Source organism: Oryctolagus cuniculus, chromosome 2, assembly GCF_964237555.1.
Source record: "Oryctolagus cuniculus chromosome 2, mOryCun1.1, whole genome shotgun sequence".
Lineage (NCBI taxonomy): Eukaryota > Metazoa > Chordata > Mammalia > Lagomorpha > Leporidae > Oryctolagus > Oryctolagus cuniculus.
Window position 1 is genome coordinate 154,514,706 of NC_091433.1, and position 22,971 is coordinate 154,537,676.

General features: G+C 41.0%; 1 protein-coding gene across 23 annotated transcripts in view; it reads right to left on the reverse strand.

The window, feature by feature from the left end:
• Positions 1 to 22,971, reverse strand: part of FOXN2 (forkhead box N2) — a 79,068-nt gene that overhangs the window by 40,588 nt on the left and 15,509 nt on the right. For 6 of the 23 annotated variants that reach the window (XM_070069167.1, XM_051842941.2, XM_002709879.5 and 3 more), the window contains exon 2: positions 4,240 to 4,790. In XM_070069167.1, the coding sequence (XP_069925268.1) occupies positions 4,240 to 4,776 (537 nt within the window). In that variant the 5' untranslated portion in view covers positions 4,777 to 4,790. Of the gene's footprint in view, positions 1 to 4,239; positions 4,791 to 13,561; positions 14,126 to 17,522; positions 17,720 to 22,971 lie in introns of those variants that run through there. The other 17 variants (XM_051842940.2, XM_070069163.1, XM_070069160.1 and 14 more) reach the window with 6 other exon arrangements.

Genomic DNA, 22,971 nt, shown 5'->3' on the forward strand with positions numbered 1-22,971 from the left:
TAGTGAGCCGCGGCACCAGCCGCATTCTTGGAAAGGAAAAAGAGTCTGAATCCACTGGCCAGCTCTTTTTCCATGGGCTCCATCTGGTGCTCTGGAAGAAGGCTGTAGACAGGTCAGGAGACCTAAGGAAGACACCCTGATAGAGGAATACAGATAGACAGATGATGCCAAGGCTGTAGTAAGGATATCAGGCATAACTCACACATGCTCTGGGCCCGGAATAAACAAGGTAGAAAGCAAGTGCTGTATGACAGGCACAAACTGGCAGCACCCTGGACTCTTCTTTAATACAATATACAGCTGCCTATTACTGACTGAGGGAGAGGCAAAATATCGACCTCATTATAAGCTCAGGTAAAGGATGGCTACTGCTGATAGAAGTTTAAAACCCAGCTATCCTCATATTCCCCTGACACTGTGCTATGAGTCATTAAGAAAGATAAGAAATCTGCTCATGTCCATATTCCACAATTTTATAGTGATCTATTGCTACTGAGAAAGGGAGTGGTTGCTCACTTTGCCCACAACCTCCCAGTGATACTAGGCAGAGTTTACCTATCACAGTGAGAATGAACAGGAAATTGGTCTGAACTCTAGAATAGAGTTCAACAGGACTATCTACGACAGAGCTACCCTAAATCTGTGCTGTATAATATGTCACTAGCCACATGTGGATAGCTGGTTATTGAAGAGTACAGTTCTAGACTCTGAGTAGCTGGAAAGCCTGTCTACTCTTGGAGGAGACAAGAAAAGCCTCCTCTTTGAGAAACACAGCCTGTTTAAGATTACAACTGGAAAAGAAGAAACAAGAAACCTATCCTGCCCCTTCCAAGAGCCTTGCACAGTTAAACAACAGTCATCTACTTATTAATGTGGGAGGTGTATAGGGCTGGCGCTGTGGCTCACTAGGTTAATTCTCCGCCTGTGGTGCCGGCATCCCATATGGGCGCCGGGTTCTAGTCCCGGTTGCTCCTCTTCCAGTCCAGCTCTCTGCTGCGTCCCAGGAAGGCAGTGGAGGATGGCCCAAGTGCTTGGCCCCTGTACCCGCATGGGAGATTGGGAGGGAAGCACCTGGCTCCTGGCTTCGGATCAGCGTAGCTCCGGCTGTGGCAGTCATTTGGGGGGTGAACGAAAGGAAGACCTTTCTCTCTGTCTCTCTCTCTCTCACTGTCTATCTGTCAAATAAAAAAAAAAATGTGGGAGGTATAAGAGTGAATAGATATCCTACCTCTCTCTTTACTCTAAATGTGCACAAGCTATGAAACATGCAGGTGTAGCAGGAATGCTGATACAAAACACCTGAAACTTCAGGTCTCATACTATGCACAAGTATTGGTCATCTATCTTTGTAGGACTCTAAAGACTACGGTGGACAGGGGCCAGCTCTGTGGCATAGCGGATAAAGCTGCCGCCTGCAGTGCCAGCATCCCATAGGGTGCCGGTTTGAGTCCCGGCTGCTCTACTTCCAATCCATCTCTCTTCTGTAGCCTGGGAAAGCAGTAGAAGATGGCCCAAGCCCTTGGGCCCCTGCATCCACGTGGGAGACCATAAAGAAGCTCCTGGCACCTGGCTTCAGATCAGCTCAGCTCTGGCCATTGCGGGCAATTGAGGAGTGAACCAGAGGATGGAAGCCCTCTCTCTCCCTCTCTGCCTCTCCTCTCTGTAACTTTGACTTTCAAATAAAATAAATAAGTCTTAAAAAAAAAAAGACTATGGTGGACAAAAGATAACTGGAAACCAAAATATTCAAACTCTATATGCTTGCTAACTAGACTGACCAATACTTGTTCACACTAACAACGTGAGAGAAGTAGGAGAGTGTTTCTGGATGGTAATTTTATTTACCTTAGTCTGCTCCTCCTTCATAAACAATGTCTCACATTCAATTCAAAATTATGAAATACACACTAAGAGATAAAAAAGTTAAAATAAGACTTCCAGATGTATCAGACATTGAACCTATCAGATAGACATTATAAGTATTGTACTTGTATGGTTATGGATCGAGTGGGGGAATTTTATCAGAGAGATGGAAAATGTTTTAAAAAGGCAAATTAAAATAACAGAAATGAAAAATATGATGAAGTCCTTCATTGGGCTTGGCACAATAGAGAAAGAGTGAACGTGTAGAAAGATCAATGGAAATTATACAAAAACAAAGAGAAAAAAGAGTGGGGGGAAGGGCAGAGCAACCAAGAGATATGATAATAGCAAATGGTCTAATATATTTTTACTTGGAGTACTAGAAATAGGAGGTGATGCAGAAGAAACACTTCAGGAGATAATGAGTAAACAATTCCTGATTTAATGAAAGATTATACATTGTCTTTCAAAACACAATTTAAAAACACCACAAAACACACCTTGGCCCCTCATAGTCAAAATGCTAAAAAGCAGTGATAAAGAGAAAAAAATCTTTAAGATAGCCAGTAAACATTATATATAGAAGAATAAAGAATGACAGCAAATTTCTCATTAGAAGAAAATAATGTCATTATCAGAGTTTGGTTTACTCATAATTGATCACATCCAATGTTTTCCTTTAATTACAATAATATACAAAACCACTTTCAGGTTTACAAAATGCTTTTGCAGCCTTACCTCATCTGTTGCTCACAAGGTGACTGTGAACCTCATTGTACAGATGAGGAAACTGAGGTTGTGAGAGTAACAGGGACACACCTCATTCAGATATGGAATACCAAAACTGAGACTCCAAGATTAGTCATGAAGTTCCAGATTTTTAAACTTTTAAATTCATTCATTCATTAGAGATGTTGAAAGAGAAAGAGACTGACAGGTAGACAAAGAGAGAAACAAGGTAGAGACTTGCTACCCATTGATTCAACTTCCCAAATACCCAAGATGGTTGGGACAGATCCAAGTCAAAACCAGAAACCTAAAACTCAATCCAGGTCTCCCACATGGGTATCAAGAAACCCATTACTTGATGCATCAAAACCACCTCCCTGGATCCACACTGACAGGAAGCTAGAGTCAGGAGTTGGAGCCAGGGATAAAATTCATGCCTGTGGGATTTGGGATGTGGGGTGGGAAAATCCTAGCCAGTGCCTTAACAACTAGCTAAATATCTGCTCCTGTGGTCCAGATTTTATAATAATTTTCAGTATCTCACCTTATTCTCTATATTTAACTATATAAAGACAAGACCCCTGAAGAAGGTATAATAACAATTTGTGGGCATATTTTCCAAAATTATCATTGACAAGATAAAGCAAACATTAAGATACAAAAAAAAAAAAGAAAGAAAGAAAATAATGTCATTAAAGTACTGAAAAACAGCAACTGTCAATCTAGAATTCTATACCTGCCCCCTTATAAAAAGGTAACCAAACCAAACTAAACCAAAACATAAAACAAAAAACAAGTAACATTTGTTTCTTGAGATGCCCACATTCCATATCAGAGGCACTGGGTAAGTTCTGGTTCCACTTTTGATCCAGCTTCCTGTAATATGCCTGGGAAGGCAACAGAAGATGTTGCAAATACTTGAGTCCCTCCCACTCATGTGGGAGACCTGGATTCAGTTACAGTTACAGGCCTAGCTTTGCCCAGCCCCAGTTGTTGCTGGCATTTGGATGGGAGATGTCTCTCTGTATCTCAGTCTGTCCATCTGTCTTTCAGAAAATATATAAATGATTTGCAGAAAAAATATAAATGAAAATTTTAAAAATCATAGATAGCAGATCTGAACTATGAAATATGTTAATAAACTGCTCTAGGCAAAAAGAATTGATCCAAATAAGGTATAAGGTATCACAAACTAGATAACGTTTTTGCTGTAAAAAGTCAACATTATTTGAAGGTAGACTACGAAAGTTGAAGATTTTTATATATATATATTTAAACCCAACCACATTAATTACATTAATGTAAATGGTCTACATTCTGATTTTAAGGCAGATCATCATATTGTGTAAATAGGAATCATGTACTGATATAGTTACAGAAACACTGCAGAAACTAAGAAATTGAAACATTAAAAAGACTAATCTATGTATTTTTATGGTAGACTGAACATAATTCTGCTAGGTTTCTATCAATATTTAAGAAATTTTAAAACATCTCAAATGAAAACAAATGAACAACTAATATAATTAAGCCCAAGCGAAAAGTAATTTGACATGACTACTTTTTGTCTTTGATTTCTCCATATTTTAAGGGCTCTGTGTTAATTCCCCCACCTCACCAAATATAGCAACATTCATAAACACTGACCTTGCCATGGCTTCTTTCCACTTTCTGAAAACATTTATTCAGGGACAGATTATGTCGAACAGAATTCTTCCAGCCTGTTGGTGCAGTAGCAAAATATGGGAAGCGGTCCAAAATCCAGTTATAAATTTCTTTGACAGGCAAACATTTATTTGGAGAGTGTTCAATAGCCATATAAATGAGAAGACTAAAGGAGTATGGGGGCTTTGAAGTTGCTGATTTTTTTTCTGGGTTCTGGTAGCAGGATGGTCCAAAGGATGGCACGTCATCTCCCTCAATGTCATACAATGGACTAACAATTGGAAGACCCTCACTTCCAAGGCTGAAGTTTGTCAGAAGATTAGTACTTTCATGAAGCCAGTTCAAGTTTGTCAGTTCATCATCAGCTGACTCACTGTCCACTAGAGTGGCCTTTGGCCTGGCAGCATCAACAGCTTCAGGCAAACTTCCCATTTTGTAAATCTGGCTTAATCCTGCAAACTTTTCAGCTCCTGGGGTTTCAGCTCTCTTATCTGGAGTCATTCCAATTACTGGACCCATTTACTCTCTTAGTTCTGCAACAAAGGAAAGAATTATTAATCAATGTAATAGTTAAGATTCTTAAACTTTGGGAAAGAGAAAAATATGTAGTTACATATCCCCTAATCAGAGAATTTTTATGATCAATTATTCCACAAAATAATTAAGTAAAATATTTATATAATGAAGACAATGATTATGATGCAAGGATAATATAATTTCATATTATTTGCATTGTTTATAAAGTACATATTTATAGATGATATTAGCAAAAATAAATATATTTTAAATACTTAGTAAAATACATAGCCCACAGTAGCCACATATTAAGTAGCTGATTATTATACGTTGTGGAATGATTAAATAAGGCTAATTAATTTATCTATCACCGTTTCCCTTAGTGGTAAGAACATTTAAAATGTATTCTTAGGCCGGTGACGTGGCTCAATAGGCTAATCCTCCACCTGCGGCACCGGCACACCAGGTTCTAGTCCCGGTCGGGGCGCCAGATTCTGTCCCGGTTGCCCCTCTTCCAGGCCAGCTCTCTGCTGTAGCCCAGGAGTGCAGTGGAGGATGGCCCAAGTCCTTGGGCCCTGTACCCCATGGGAGACCAGGAGAAGCACCTGGCTCCTGGCTTCAGATCAGTGCAGTGTGCCTGCCGCAGTGCGCTGGCCGCAGCGGCCATTGGAGGGTGAACCAATGGTAAAGGAAGACCTTTCTCTCTGTCTCTCTCTCACTGTTCACTCTGCCTGTCAAAAAAATAAAAAAGAAATAAAAAAAGAAAAAAATTGTATTCTTTGTCTTCCTTCTTTTTGAGTGGGAGAAAGAGAGGGAGAGGGAGAGAAAGAGAGACATCATATCCACTGGTTTTCTCCTCCAATGTCCACGATGATCAGGTTGGACAACAGTGAAGCTGGGAACTACAAACTCAAGCCAGGAAGCTGTAGTCAGGAGCCAGAGCCAGGAACTGAACCCATAAGCTCCAGTGTGAGACACAGATACCTTAATCACTAGACTTTATAAATAACTATACCAAAATATATACTTCTTGGAATTTTGAAATATAAAGCACATTTTTATTAATTAGAGTCACTACATTGTACAACAAATTACTAGAATTTAATCCTCCTGTGTAACCGAAATTTTGCAACCTTAGATTAACATCTTCCCGTTCTCTGTTTACTGTCATAGTATCTAGTAACCACCATTCTACTCTTTCCTTCTATGAATATGATAAGGTGTCATTTTTTTTTCTTTATTTGACAGGTAGAGTAATAGACACAGAGAGAGAGAGAGAGAGAGAGTCAGAGAGAAAGGTCTTCTTTCCGTTGGTTGACTCCCCAAATGGCTGCTATGGCCAGCGCTGTGCCGATCCGAAGCAGCCAGGTGCTTCTTCCTGGTCTCCCATGTGGGTGCAGGGGCCCAAGCACTTGGGCCATCCTCCACTGCCTTCCCGGGCCACAGCAGTGAGCTGGACTGGAAGAGGAGCAACCGGGACAAAACCCGGTGACCTTATGGGATGCCGGCGCCGCAGGTGGAGGATTAACCAAGTGAGCCATGGCGCTGGCCCCTGATAAGGTGTCATTTACTTATTTATTTGACAGGTAGAAGTAGACAGAGCACTTTGATGTGCTGGTTCACTCTCAAAATGACCACAACAGATGGGGTTGAAGCCAGGAGCTGGGAATTCAATCCAGGTCTTCCACAGTGATGGTAGGAACCCAGCTGCTTGAGTCATCAGTCTACATGAGTAAGAAGTTAGCATCAGGAGTCAGAGTTGGCAATTGACTCAGGTACTCCCATGTGCAGCAAAGGCATTTTGTTCTTTCCTTTTTTTTTCTTTTTTTTTTAAGATTTTATTTTATTTGAAAAGCAGAGTTAGAGAGAGAGAGAAGGAGAGACAGAGATGTTTCATGTGCTAATTTACTAGTTTACTCCCCAGATGGCTGCAAATGGCCAAGGCTAGGCCAGGCCAAAGCCAGGAGCCAGGAGCCTCACCTGGGTCTCCTTCCCTCATGCACTAGCAAGGAGCTAGGCTGGAAGTAGAGCAGCCACAACAGGAATCAGCACACACATAGGATGCTGGCAGTGCAGATGGCAGCTTAACCCACTGTGCCACAGTGTTGGCCACCAACAGAGGTGTTTTCACAGGTGTGTTAACCACAGGGCCGAATGGCTGTCCCAATATCTTATATTCACTAAAGTATCAGCTAAATTAAAACTACTATACATTTATTTTTTATAAACTCCAGTATTTTAATTTGGCATTCCATATCATTTAATCAAGTACTCTTATTTCAAAGCTGAAGTTTGAACTGTTACTGTGTTGTCAAGGAGAGAAGGGGGAAAAGCTGTTACTAAACTATTTTTATTTAAAATGTTTTTTGGTTTGTTTAAACACCTCTCAATTCAAAACACTTATCATGGGAGAATAACTGATCATTGAGGAAAATGATGGGACTAATGTGCTATTTATTTTCAAGGGCTCATAAAGACACCTCATTTCTGAATTAGTGAAAAATCTATTATCTTATTAAATCTACTTAAACTTTTATAACCGACACAGGAGGAAGTACCTCTGGAGTTTTATGTTGCTTAGAACATAACTGGCAGGTTACTTTAAGAATGAAAACTGGTTAATTCTGAAGAGTCTACTGGGATTCTGACAGCTACTACTGGATATAGTCTTAAAGCATTCAGTAGCAACCGCATCAGCTAATATCTGGGGGCCAAACACTATGATAAACATTTTTATACTATATTTCAAACATTAATCAAAGTATATAAAGTAGGTACTATTATTAACTATTTTATAGATGAGATAAATGACTTAGGTTAAGAATTCTATTTAGGGGCTGGCATTGCATTGTGGTGTAGCAGGTAAAGCCACCAACCTTCAATGTTGACATCCCATATGGGCACCCATTCATGCCCCGGCTGCCCCACTTGAAATCTAGCTCCTTGCAAATAGCCTTGGAAAAGCAGTGGAAGACGGCCCACATGCTTGGGCCCCTGCCACCCACGTGGGAGACCCAGATGAAGCTCTTGGCTCCTGGCTTTGGCCTGGCTCAGCCCTGGCAGTTGTGGCTAGTATGGGAGCAAACCGGTAGATAGAAGACCTCTCTCTCTTAGACATTTGCTTAAGGCGCTAACGCAAATAAACACTGAGACAAAATAATAAACCAGGCTTAGTTCAATATTCAATACTTTTGTTCACTGGAGTTGAACTCAATCTTTAAAAAAAATACTACTTTAAAACAGAAGTAACGAATTGTACTAATGTACTAAATACTAAAAATTCAGTTTCACAGTAACTACTATTCTCATCAGAAACTAATTTAGATGATGACAAATTTCTCTGAACTAGAAGTTTAAGACAAAGTTTCATTACTTTAATATGCAAAACAATAGTACAGTAACAAATATCTCAGAGTGACAAAGTGAAGTTTAAAAAACAAGTCAGACACTGAAACAGGTATCATCTTAATAAGGTTTGAAGTGCCACTGTATTTTCAAGGAGAAATAAGTTTTTTATTTATTTATTTATTTTTTTGACAGGCAGAGTGGAAGTGAGAGAGAGAGACAGAGAGAAAGGTCTTCCTTTTTCCACTGGTTCACCCTCCAATGGCCGCCACGCTGCGACCGGCGCACCCGATCCGATGGCGGGAGCCAGGAGCCAGGTGCTTTTCCTGGTCTCCCATGGGGTACAGGGCCCAAGCACCTGGGCCATCCTCCACTGCACTCCCTGGCCACAGCAGAGAGCTGACCTGGAAGAGGGGCAACCGGGACAGAATCTGGCGCCCCGACCGGGACTAGAACCCGGTGTGCCGGTGCCGCAAGGTGGAGGATTAGCCTAGTGAGCCACGGCGCCAGCCACAAGGAGAAATAAGTTTTTTTCTAAACTTTCCTTTAAGAACATTATCCACTTGTAAGTCCACCATGAAGGATAAACAGGCAAACTGTCTTTTCTTACAAACTAAATACATGCAAATAGCAAATAAATATATAGAAAATATCCAACTTCACTAATGATCAAGTCAATGAAAAATAAAACAAAAATACAATATTAAATAATCTACTCAGGACACTAGTATGTAGAAAGCACAAACATTAGCTAATAAAAATAACTATCTGCCTTTGCCCAAATTAGCAACGATTTAAAAATATACAATGGACAATTCCAGGCAAGGATCTCCAGGGCCATTTTGGAAAGCTAACTGGTAACATGCATAAAAAATTTTTAAAGCCTCATATTGTTTGGTTCAATAACTGTATATATTAGTCACTTTACTAAAATAAGCCTATATAGAGGAAAAGAAAAGGTACTCCCCTTCTCTCCTTTCATTTTCTCTGATCCACCCACCCATAAGCAGAGGCCTATAGAATTATTAAAGATAGGGGCCAGAGCTGTGGTGTAGTGGGTAAAGCCACCACCTGCAGTGCTAGCATCCCATATGGACACTGGTTCGAGTCCCGGCTGCTCCACTTCCAATCCAGCTCTCTGCTATGGCCTGGGAAAGCAGTAGAAGATGGCCCAAGGCCTTGGGCCTCTGCACCCACATGGGAGACCCCAAAGAAACTCTTTGCTCCTGGCTTCAGATCAGTGCTGCTCTGCCCATTGCGGCCAACTGGGGAGTGAACCAGCGGATGGAAGACCTCTCTCTCTCTCTGCCTCTCCTTCTTTCTCTGTGTAACTCTGACTTCCAAATAAATAAATCTTTAAAAAAATTATTAAAGATACTGGAGGGCCTGTGCTGTGGTGTAGTAGGTTAAGCCTCTGCTTGTGGCTCTGACATCCCATATGGGCACTGGTTTGAGTCCTGGCTGCTCCATTTCTGATCCAGCTCCCTGCTAATGGCCTGGGAAAGCAGTGGCGGATGGTCCACGTGCCTGGACCCCTGCCATCCATGTGGGAGACCTAGATGAAGCTCCTGTCTCCTCACTTTGGTCTGGCCCAGTCCTGGCTGTTATGGCTTTTGCGGAGTGAAGCAGCAGATGGAAGATATCTGTCTTTAAAATAAATCTTTTTTTTTTTTTTTTTAAAGAATGACTACCTTGAGGACTGTAAAATAATTAAATAGTTCACAAAAACTGTTGAAAAGGCAGAAACTATACAAAAAAAGCTATAAGTGGTTATATCACTAACTTGGCAATTTTTCCTTCATCCTATTTTCTAGTTTTTCTTTTATGTGTTTCTTTTTATAGTTTAAAATAAACTTAAGGGGCCGGCGCCGCGGCTCACTAGGCTAATCCTCCGCCTTGCGGCACCGGCACACTGGGTTCTAGTCCCGGTCGGGGTGCCGGATTCTGTCCCAGTTGCCCCTCTTCCAGGCCAGCCCTCTGCTGTGGCCAGGGAGTGCAGTGGAGGATGGCCCAGGTGCTTGGGCCCTGTACCCCATGGGAGACCAGGAAAAGCACCTGGCTCCTGGCTCCTGCCATCGGATCAGCGCGGTGCGCCGGCCGCAGTGCGCCGGCCGCGGCGGCCATTGCAGGGTGAACCAACGGCAAAGGAAGACCTTTCTCTCTGTCTCTCTCTCTCACTGTCCACTCTGCCTGTCAAAAATAATAATAATAATAATAATAATAATAATAAAAAACTTAAGGAACAAAAGATTGAGGTGTATTATTTTAGTTGTATTATTTCCAGTACACAAAAAAGTTAACACAAAATGGTCATGGATTTATCAGAAAGCTCAAGACAAAAATAAAAGCCACCTCTCACATTCTTAATGTGGCCTATTCTGTTACAAAGCTTTTCTGTAACATAAAGTAGCTCATCAGTAAATAGGGAAAAAGATCTGTATATTTCATGACAAAACCAAGAAAACCTTTTGTTTTATTTACTTGGAAGTTTTGAGAAACTGTTGTTAAAAATAAAGTGAAATCATTCATTAGCACAGCATTAACACTGCACACATGATCAGTTTAATTCATAAAGCAAAATGTGTAAAAAAGGCCAGTAATGTAACACTTCCTTTCATTAGTTAAGAACAATAAACAAAATACTTGTAATTGTTATACATAACAAGTATCACTCAAAATAAGCATTTAAGGCTGAAATAATATATGGGGTTTGAAAAATATACTCCAGGGGTAGATGTTTAGCCTAATGGTTAAGATGACCATATCTCATATTGGAGTACCTGGGTTCAATAGCCAGCTCCAATTCCTGACTTTAGAATCCTGCTAACGCAGACCCTGGAAGGCAGTGTTGAGGAATCAAGTGATTAAGTTCCTATCACCCACTTGGGAGACCTGCATTGAATTCCTGGCTCATAGCTCCTGTCTGGCCTAGCCCTGATGGTTGCAGGCATTTGGGGAGGGAACCAGCAAATGGGAGCTCTCTTATTCTGTCTCTCAAAAAAGAAAGAAACAGAGACAGACAGACAAATAATGTGTGTGTGTGTGTGTGTGTGTGTGTGAGAGAGAGAGAGAGAGAGAGAGAGGAAAAGAAAGAGAAAAGCAAAGAAAAATACAGGCATTTTTTGGAGTATAACTAACCTCAAGTAATTAATATAATCCCTAATAAACCAACTTCTAAAAAGATATTGCTATTAAAAAAATAAATATACTAGACAATTTAGCAAAGTACACATTTATGTTAAAACCTCAAATGTTTTACATTTCAGGAAAGAACAAAATTTCTTCTTACATGTATTTTTTTTGAAGATTTATTTATTTATTTGAAAGTCAGAGTTACACAGAGAGAGGCAAGGCAGAGAGAGAGAGGTCTTCCATCTGCTGGTTCACTCCCCAATTGGCCACAATGGCCAGAGCTGTACTGATCCAAAGCCAGAAGCCAGGAGCTTCTTCCTGGTCTCCCCCGAGGGTGCAGGGGCCCAAGCCCTTGGGCCATCTTCTGATGCTTTCCCAGGTGCATCAGCAGGGAGCTAGATTGGAAGTGGAGCAGCTGGGACTCAAACTGACAACCATATGGCCTATATCAGATGCTAGTACTGCAGGTGGAGGCTTGAACAGCTAATAAGCCACAGTGCCAGCCACAAGTTACCATTTTTACATCAGCCCATGCCTTGTGAAAGGTATCTAACAGAGATATGCATATCTGCATGTTATGTTCAACAATATGATACTCAATTCTAGAAAACAAAAAATAAAATTATATATTAGGGGACTGGCACTGTGGCACAGCAGGTTAACGCCCTGGCCTGCAGTGCTGCATCACATATGGGTGCCAGTTCGAATCCTGGCTGCTCCACTTCCGATCCAGTTCCCTGCTGATGTGCCTGGGAAGGCAGCGGAGGACGGTCCAAGTGCATGGACCCAGAATAAGCTCCTGGCTCCTAGTTTCAGATGGGCCCAGCTCCTGCCATTGCAGCCATGTGGATAGTGAACCAGTGGATGGAAGACCTCTCTCTCTTTCTGTCTCTACCTCTCTCTAACTCTTTCAAATAAGTAAAGTAAATCTTTAAGAAAAATTTTTTACATATTGGAATTATCTGAGCATTTTCCAAAAGGTCAGAGGAGAGCATTTTTTTAAAAATTTATTTATATTTGAAAGGCGGAGAGACAGAGACAGAAGCAGACATAAAGAGTTCTTCCACCCACTGGTTCACTCCCTAAATGCCTGCAACAGCTGAGTTTGGGCCAGGACGGAGCTAGGAGCCTGGAACTCAGTCTGGGTCCCCCAAGTGGGTAGCAGGGATTCATGTACTTGACATCACCTGCTGCCTCTCATAAAGGGAGTCAGGGCTTGAACCCAGGCACTCTGTATGGAAGGCAGGTATCTAAACTGATGTCTTAACCATTGTACCACATGCCTGCCCCAGAGGAGAGCATTTTTGCTTAGGTTGGCGTTAACACTGGTCTGAGAGGAATACTTTGCAGAGACTAAATAAGAGAAGGAAAACTAAACCACAGAATTTTCAATATTATTTAAAATAAAACATGTTGAATTACAGATAATTAGATACATCATACTGATAGTCTTTTTCCCAAAATAACTAAGGAAGTTATTAATTTTGGTTTTAATCACAGATTTTTTAAACTTACTTTAGTTTTCACTTATGTTTTCCACATTTTGAATACATTCTGGAAGTTTTTTCCCCCCAATTATTACTGCAGTAGCAGTAATTCCTTTTTTCAGAGACTAGTATTATTCCACTTTGTGAATATACAACAATTTCATTACTCTTAGAGGAACATTAATTTATGTTTGTGGCTGTTATGAATAGTACCAATATAGACATCTCTGTTCATATCACCTGGAGCACAAGTAGTAAAAATTTTTCTCAGGTATATATCTAAAAGTAGAATATATGGAAAGGAATAGAATTATTAGGTCACAGTTTTCTTCTCTTCAATTTAATCTGATAAAGACAAACTGCTTTCCAAAAGTGGTCAAATCAATTCACATTATTTAGAAATACATATATTCAAGTTGCTCCATGTACTTGCCAATCTGATTACTATGAAATTGCATCTTACAGTTTTAATTTTAATTTCCTGATTTAGTATTGGGGCTGAACATCTTTCATTGGCCATTCAGGTTTCATCTCCTACAAAGTGTCTACTGAAGTCTTGTGCCCATTTTTCTACTGGGTTGTCTTTTTCTTAATGATTTGTAATGTCTGCGTACTGCTGTGGATTGAAAAAGACTTGACCCTCCAAACTCTTATGTTAATGGTTAATGGATTAATGCTAAGGGTTGGTGGATTAGGGTGGATAATTTATCTAATTATGGAAGCTAGGTGGTGGGCCCAGCAGTAAGTGCTTAGGTCACTGGGGGGCTTATCCTTGGAAGGAGTTCTGGCCAAAGGGTTGGTTATTTAAGCCAAATTAGACCTACCTCTTCTCTGTTTCCTGGCTCTCCATATGACGGTTCCTCTGCATGTGTTCCATCATTGCCAACCTCCACCAGATACAAGACTAAACCATCTGTCTGATCTTCAATTGTGAACTTCCAACTACAAGCTAAAATTAAACTTCTTCCCAAGATGCTCCTTTCAGGTATTTTAAAATAACAAAAGCTAACAAATACACAAAGTAATCCTTATATGTTATACAAATACCTTTCCCAAATGGATAGCTTGTCTTTTCCAGTCTCTTTCAGCTGGAAAAAATTTCTAAGCTTTCATAAGGAATTTATTAACTCTTTCCTTTATGGCCTGCAATTAGTTTTACAATTTTTGCCTTTGACATTTAAGTCTTCAATTTACCAAAACTATACATTTGCATATATGTTTTGTTTCATTTCTTTTTTACATAAACAAATACACAATTGTTCCAGCACCATTCTCTTGGTGCTGGTCTTTAGCACCCTAACTCAGTATGCCAAGAATGCAAGGCTTTTTACCTTGGTATCACCTCCCAAAAAGCAGGCAAATATCCACCAGCATTTCTTCTTTCAACCATGAGTTATTCAAAATAACTTTCCTTGAATTTCATGCAATTTTTCTCTTTTAAGATGTATTTATTTGAAAGGCAGAATTACAGAAAGGGAGAGGGAGAGGATGAGATATATTCCATCTGCTAGTTCATACAACGAATATGGGATACTGGGATGGCAGGCAGTGGCTTAACTCACTGTATTGCAATGCAGACCCCATATGATTTTTTTGACAGGCAGAGTGGACAGTGAGAGAGAGAGACAGAGTGAAAGGTCTTCCTTTACCATTGGTTCACCTTCCAATGGCCGCTGCGGCCGGTGCGCTCCGGCTGGCGCACCACGCTGATCCGAAGCCAGGAGCCAGGTGCTTCTCCTGGTCTTCCATGGGGTGCACGGCCTAAGGACTTGGCCCATCCTCCACTGCCTTCCCGGGCCACAGCAGAGAGCTGGCCTGGAAGAGGGGCAACCGGGACAGAATCCGGTGCCCCGACCAGGACTAGAACCCGATGTGCCGGCGCTACAGGCGGAGAATTAGACTATTGAGCTGCGGCGCTGGCCGCCCCATATGATTTTTCTTAAAAATATTCTTTAGGTTAAATTTCTTTTATTTAAAAATATGTATTTATTTGAAAGTCAGAATTACACAGCGACAGGGATTTATATGTAAATTTTTAAAAAAATCTATGTATTCCTGGCAATTGAGCCATTTACCATTAGGTACCAATTCTTTTATATCTAGTAATTGTATTTGTCTTCAGTCAATTTCAAATGGTATTTTAGCTTTCTCCCAATCAATATTTGCCTAGTATATCTTCTATTATTTTACTTTCAATATTTTTCCCTTTGTTTCCGTGTAGTTTCCATTCTAAATCCTACACAGCTGAATACTTTTATTATTTTAAAGTTTTATTTATTTATTTATACTTCATTTAAAAGGCAAGGCAAGATTTTTTTTTTTTAATTTGACAGGTAGAGTTATAGACAGTGAGAGAGAAATACAGAGAGAAAGGTCTTCCTTCCGTTGGTTTACTCCCCAAATGGCCACCACGGCTGGCACTGCGCCGATCTGAAGCCAGGAGCCAGGTGCTTCTTCCTGGTCTCCCATGTAGGTGCAGGAGCCCAAGCACTTGGGCCATCCTCTACAGCCCTCCCAGGCCACAGCAGAGAGCTGGACTGGAAGAGGAGCAACTGGGACTAGAACCTGGTACCCACGAGATTTTTTTTTAATTTTAAGATTTACTTATTAATTTGAAAGTCAGAGTTACAGAGAGAAGAGAGAGAGAGAAGAGACATGGGAAAGAGAGAGAGAAGAACAAAGAGAGAGAGAGAGATCGTCCATCCTCTTGCTTCATTCCCCAAAATGCCCACAATGGCCAGAGCTGACCCAGACTGAAACCAGGAGCTAGGACCTTCTTCTGGGTCTCCCACATGGGTGCAGGGGCCCAAGGACTTTGGCCATCTTCCACTGATTTCCCAGGCACATTGGCAGGGAGCTGTATTAGAAGCAGAGCAGCTGGGACTTGAACCGGCACCCATGTGAGATGTGAGAACTGCAGACAGAAGCTTAACCCGCCGCACCACAGAGCTGGCTCCAAATTATGCCTTATTTGAAAAAGAGACTGGTAGAATCTTGCATCTACTGACTCACTCCACAAATGCCTGTAACATTTGGAGCCAGGGCAGGGCCTGTCTGAAGGCAGGAACCCAGAAGTCAATCTGGGTCTCAGGGAATCATGGACTTGAGATATCACCTGCTGTTCTCTGCTATCCCCCAGGGAGGCACATTAGCTGGAAGCTGGATCAGAATCAGAAAAGACTCAAACCAAGCACTGTAAAATGGCATATGGGCATCCCAAGGAACATCTTATTCCTGTGCCATACACCCACATGGGCTGAATATTTTAGTGAGGTATGTGTAACTTGGATGTACTTCTATCACCTTACTTTTTCATTATATTTTTTCACATTAATTTTTCTTTTTAAATTTTTTGGGATTTTTCCCCTCTTTTCACTTGTCATCTAATAGTATGGAAATAAATACATATATATATATATATTTTAATTTATTTCATTTGAAAGGAAGCATTACACAGAGAAAGGAAGAGAAAGAGATCTTCCACCCACTGGAAAGACTCTATCTTTCAAATAAATAAAATAAATCTTTAAAAAAAAAGATTTATTGTTGAAAGATAGAGTTACAGAAAGAGAGAGAACTCTTCCATCCACTGGTTCCCTTCCCAGATGGCCACAACAGTTGGAGCTGCATTGATCTGAAGCCAGGAGCCAGAAGCCAGGAGCCAGGAGCTTCTTCCAGGTCTCCCCTGCGGGTGTAGGGGCCAAAGGACTTGGGCCATCTTCCACTGCTATCTCAGGCTGTAGCAGAGAGCTGGTTAGGAAGAGGAGCAGTGGGACTAGAACCAGCGCCCATATGGGATGCCGGTGCCTTCAGAGCAGGGCTTTAACCCGCTGCGCCACAGCACTGACCCCCAACAATAAACCTTTAAGCCCTTGTTCTTCTTCTTCTTCCTTTTTTTTTTTTTTTTTTTTTTAAGATTTATTTATTTATTTGAAAGTCAGAGTTACACAGAGAGAGGAGAGGCAGAGAGAGAGGTCTTCCATCCGATGCTTTACTCCCCAGATGACCACAACGGCCGGAGCTGTGCCAATCCGAAGCCAGGAGCCAGGAGCTTCTTCCTGGTCTCCCAGGTGGATGCAGGAACCCAAGTATTTGGGTCATCTTCTACTGCTTTCCTGGGCCATAGCAGAGAACTGGATCGGAAGAGGAGCAGTTGGGATGCGAACCAGCACCTATATGGGATGCCGGCACTTCAGGTCAGGATGTTAACCCACTGCGCCACAGCGCTGGCCCCCCCAGAAAAGGGAAAAATTTCCTTCAAAGGAATACCAGGTTTCAATAGCAATAATGGAAGTAGAAGACAATACATACTTCGTGGGAACCTGAAGAGAAAGGATTTCTAGACTATTTTTTCATTTAGAAGGCACTTCCCTATGGAGCTCCAAATTAACAGAGAAGACTATTCCTTCTAGATGCTCTACCTTGACTGAGTCTGACTTTTGCTTCCTGATCCCACAAGGCCATGAAAATTAAAGCTCAGCAGCTGGTGTTGCCGAGTAGCAGGTAAAAGCCACTGTCATCCTCTTGGGCATCAGTTCGAGATCCAGCTGTTCCACTTCTGATCCAGATCCTTACTAATGTGCCTGAGAAAGCAGCAGAGGATAGCCTAGTCCTTGCATCCATGTGGGAGACCCAGTAGAGGCTCCTGGCTCCAGTTTGGCCCAGCTGTGACTACTGTGGTCATTTGGGGAGTGAACCAGAGGATGGAAGATCTCTCTCTCTCTCTCTGTAAACTCTGCCTTTCAAATAAATAAGTCTTTAAAAATAAATAAAATAAAAGCTCACCTGATTTGGCAAACACCCTCAAAGCTGACAGCCAGCTTCAGAACTCAGCTTACCTTCATGAGTTTCCAATTAGTGTTTGGCTTAAGTATTCTTTACCTCTGTGCCAGAGCTTTGATGCATTTAAGATTTTATTTTATCCAGCATTTTGGATTGTTTTTAGAAGAAAGGTTGGTCCAGGCACTTAATTCACCAGGCTGCTGAAAACAGATGTTTACATTAGTTTCTGACAGCAATGTCAGTAAAGTACATTATCTTTCATTTTAGTTCATCAGTTTTTAAGGGTTTCCTGCCTCAGAAAAAAGGAGAAATTTGATATACTCACTAGGCTGTAATAGCTATCAATTCATATTTATAGCAGCACTGCACTTACTTTTGTGCGATTTTAGTACAAGTCAAATGAAAATAACAATAAAGTACTTGGGGGCAGGCATTTGGTAGAGGAGTATACTCATCACTCTGGATGGCCACATCTCAAATCAAGAGTGCCTAGGTACAAGTTCCACTCCTGATCCAGCTTCCTGCTAATTACACCCTGGAAGGCAGAAGGTTATGTGGCTCAAGTGCCTTGGTCCCTGCCATCAATGTGAGAGACCTCAATTGAGTTCCAGGATCCTGGCTTCAGCCTGGCGCAGCCCACTGATTCAGGCTGTTGTAGGCATTTGGGGATTGAATCAGCAGGTGAAAGATCTCTCTCTGCCTTTCAAATAAATTAAATAAATAAAGTTGGCTTTTTAAAATAAAAACATTTAGAATAGATGTATATAACAAATATACAATGAATGCTAACTGCAGAAATGGTAATATTGTTGCTATTAATTTTTAAATTATTATTAGCTTCCTTCCTAAGGATTTACAAGAGTTACATTTTTCAAATATAAAAATTAGGGTACAAAGTCAGTGACAATACTTTGTTTATAAGTTTTGAAATTAAATTTTTTAGGATTAAGGATGTGCCTCCCATGGCCAGCGCCGCGGCTCACTTGGCTAATCCTCCACCTGCGGCGCCAGCACCCCAGGTTCTAGTCCCGGCTGCTCCTCTTCCAGTCCAGCTCTCTGCCGTGGCTCAGGAAGACAGTGGAGGATGGCCCAAGTGCTTGGGCCCTGCACCCACATGGGAGACCAGGAGGAAGCACCTGGCTCCTGGCTTCAGATTGGTGCAGCGTGCCGGCCGTAGCAGCCATTTCGGGGGTGAACCAACGGAAGGAAGACCTTTCTCTCTGTCTCTCTCTCTCACTGTCTAACTCTGCCTGTCAAAAATAAAAACATTAAAAAAAAAAAAAAAAAAAAGGATGTGCCTCCCTTATGACCACCACAGACAATGCAGCAAAATGAAATTGGGACTTCTCCAAAGAGTGCTGCAATAGCTACTTCATCATTTTCTTTATGCTATGACTTTCACTTCCTTATTTTGTTTCCAGTCACTTTATTATGTCAATATTGTGCTAATCATGTTGCATGATAGAACCTTTCTTATAATATCTGAAGTTTAAATAATCTAAAAGAACTTAAAACAAGTAAGCTTTCAGAACTTTTAGTATTTTGTTACTAATGGCCTCCAAATAGTCTAGATTTCTTTATAAACAGCTGTACCTGATCCAAACATTCTACCACAAGAATTTATAAAAAGTAAAGAAAAAGAAGAGTTTTTGGTGCAGTGTTTAAATAGCCACTTAGGATGCCTGTAATCCATATCAGAGTGCCAGGTTCGAGTCCCAGCTACTCTGCTTACAATCCAGTTTCCTGCTACTTTATACCTTGAAAGGTTGCAGATGATGGCTCAATGACTTAGGTCTTTGCCAGTGAGTTCCGCCCATATGAGAGACCTACACTGAGTTCTGGGTTCTTGGCTATGACCTGGCCCAGCCCTGGCTGTTGCCAGCATTCAGGGAGAAAACCAGCAGACCGAAGATCTGCATTTCAAATAAAATAAAAATATATTAAAAAATTTAAAAATAAAAGAATTAACTACACTTTCTCTGATATTTAAGAATGCTCAGTTTTCACTATTAATGCATAGCAATAGATGTGTTGGCATAATCAAAACAGGACAGGATTATAATTAGCTACATACAGTTTGTATCCAATTAATTTAGAATATCTTATCTTATCAAGTTAAAATATTCAAAATAATAATTTTTATCTACTTGTAAGATATTACTTGCATAGTCTCCTAGTTTTTTAAAAGTATGGGTTCATGAATATAAAAAGTATCTAGTGACAAAAAATCAGGCTCTCACTCTATTAATTCCAATAAACATAAAAGTTTTCTAGTCTATATGTAAGTTATGTAGATTTATAGCAAATAACGATAATATAGCAAATAAGGAATAATTGAAATTAATTCAGTTCCATTAATGACGTGCTCAAGGCCAGCGCCGCGGCTCACTAGGCTAATCCTCCACCTTGCGGCGCCGGCACACAGGGTTCTAGTCCCGGTTGGGGTGCTGGATTCTTTCCCGGTTGCCCCTCTTCCAGGCCAGCTCTCTGCTGTGGCCCGGCAGTGCAGTGGAGGATGGCCCAGGTGCTTGGGCCCTGCACCCCATGGGAGACCAGGAGAAGTACCTGGCTCCTGCCTTTGGATCAGCGCGGTGCGCCAGCCGCAGTGCACCAGCCGTGGTGGCCATTGGAGGGTGAACCAGTGGAAAAGGAAGACCTTTCTCTCTGTTTCTCTCTCTCACTATCCACTCTGCCTGTCAAAAAAAAAAAAAAAAAAAAAAAAAAAAAAAAGAAAAAGAAAAAAAAAAAAAAAAGACGTGCTCAATACTTTCAATAAGTGGGAGGGATACAAAAATATTTTCCATCCACTAGTTTACTCCCCAAATGCCTGCAACAGCTAAAGTTGGGGCAGTCCAAAGCTGGGAGCCATGATCTCCATCCAGGTCTCCCGTGTAGGTAGCAAGGTTATCTTCTGCTGCTTTCCCAGGTGCATTAGCAGGAAGTTGGACTGGAAGTGGAGCAGCTGGGACTAGAATCCACACTGTTATATGGGGTGCTAGTGTTGCAAGCAGCAGCTTAACCTGCTGCCCCACAACAGCCCCCCAAAATACTTTGAAAATTATATTCCTGGGGGCCGGTGCTGTGGGTAAAGCAGCCGCCTACAATGCTGGCATCCCATATGGGCGCCGGTTCGAATCCCGGCTGCTCCACTTCTGATCCAGCTCTCTGCTATGGCCTGGGAAAGCAGTAGAAGATGGCCCAAGTGCCTGGACCCCTGTACCTGTGTGGGAGACCTGGAAGAAGCTCATGGCTCCTGGCCTCAGATCAGCACAGCTCCAGCCGTTGTGGCCATCTGGGGAGTAAACCAGAGGATGGAAGACATCTCTCTCTCTCTCTGCAACTCTGCCTTTCAAATAAATGTATCTTTTTTTTATAAGCACTGATTCCAGTTCAACAATCCAGCTCCCTGCTCATATATCTGGGAGAGCAGTAGAAGATGGCAAGTGCTTGGACCTCGGTCACCCACGTGTGAGACTCAGATGGAGTTCCAGGTACCTGGCTTTGGCCTGGCCCAGCCCCAGCTGTTGTGACCACTGAGGACTGAACCAGCATACAGAAAGATCTTTGTGTGTCTCCCTTTCTCTAAAGGTGACTCTTCCAAATAAACAAATAAACCTACTTTTTTGTACTGTCTAAGATTCCTACTAGAAAAAATAAAATACAGCGCTGAAAAAAGGCTCAGATCAAAACAAAATAGGATAGTCAATTCTTGATACGCCAAAGCAAACAATCCCATTATTTTTTCCTTGTAGCCTCAAGCCAGTCAGTGAATACTTCTTTCCTCATTATCAGAGAGGGCAATGGGAAAATTGATTTTTACTGTTTCTAATAAGCTTCAACTACACTGGGGTGAAAAGCAACCATGCCATCTGTTACATTCTACTAGAACTGGAAAGAAATTGAAACCAACATTTGAGCAACTGTAGCAAGAACTGAAGAAGACTGAAGTCACTTCTATGCTTAAAGCATGGGATGATTAACCTGGAACCATTATGATAGTGTATGATCTCAATTACGGCTGTTTCTCACCATTTTAATGCTACTACTCTAGCTTCCTACTTACAAGCAGTCTTATTAAATATTTATATATCTGAATACCTGAAACGTGACAAATGAATGGGATTTTTTGGTTCCACTTAAAGATTTGCAATTTCTAATTTTTTTAGGTAAAGACATTTGGAAACTTTGTTTTTATTGACTTCCCATTTCACTACCCACCAAGAACTCAATGTCAGCAGCAAACCAAGCATTCTCACATATGTCAAAAGAGTAACCAGAATAGATGCCATCTCATATTTGTGTCTTTTCCACTTGATCACTTTACATCCAATACAAAAAACCATTTGACTTAGTATAAGATAACCCTAGCAAAGGGAAATAGGCATTCATTTAATTTAGATCTAAACAATGATTTTCATAAAACAAAAGTCTACAGCAGAGCTAAGGCACAGCATAGAAATCCAAATGCTTGTGAATTTTATTGGAACTATCTAGCAATTATCTCAGTTCCTCACTGTAATTTAAGCTTTGCCACCAACAAAGGTTTACTGTGTAATAAGAAGAAATTCCACTGAATATCTCTCTTCTTTCTTTACTTTCACTTTCCTTAGGAATGAACCATATTTGTTCATTAATTCTAATGAAGGTACCATTTCTCACAACTAAAAGCCACAGCATTATATTTTCCAGATTTATTCAAAAGTATAATCAGCTTATTTTAAGTGTAACATAAAATATTTTAGCAGTTTACAGATACTAATTATTTTCTAAATCTCAAAACTTCCTCATCTTCAAAAAGGAAAACTATTTTCTTCTGTTAATTTATTGAATTGATAGCAAAAATAAAGTCTAACATTTACTCAGCCCATATTTTATGCAAGGTACTGAATAACAAACCTAACATAGTTTTTAAGATATGAGTTCAAGGGGGCCGGCGCTATGGTGTACTCGGTAAAGCTGCCGCCTGCAGTGCCAGCATCCAATATGGGTACCAGTTCAAGTGCTGGCTACTCCACTTCTGATCCAGCTCTCTGCTATGGCCTGGGAAAGCAGCAGAAGATGGCCCAAGTGTTTGGGCCCCTGCACCTGCATGGGAGACCTGGAAGAAACTCCTGGCTTCAGATCGGCACAGCTCTGGCCTTGTGGCCAACTAGGGAATGAACCAGCAGATGCAAGACCTCTCTCTGTGTTAACTCTTTCAAATAAATAAGTAAATCTTAAAAGAAAAAAAAAAAAAGAAAATATACTAGTTCATTGCAGAATTAAAAAAAAAAAGACATGCAGGACAGAAAGAACTCACAACCTTTCCTATTGATCAAGCAATACATTGTTTTAATTAAGACTCTCCATTATAAATAGTGTCCATCCCATAAAATCCAGTACTGAGGTTAGAAGGTAGATTTAAATCCCAAATGTACTGCAAGAAGATGTATATTTGATTATAATACTACAT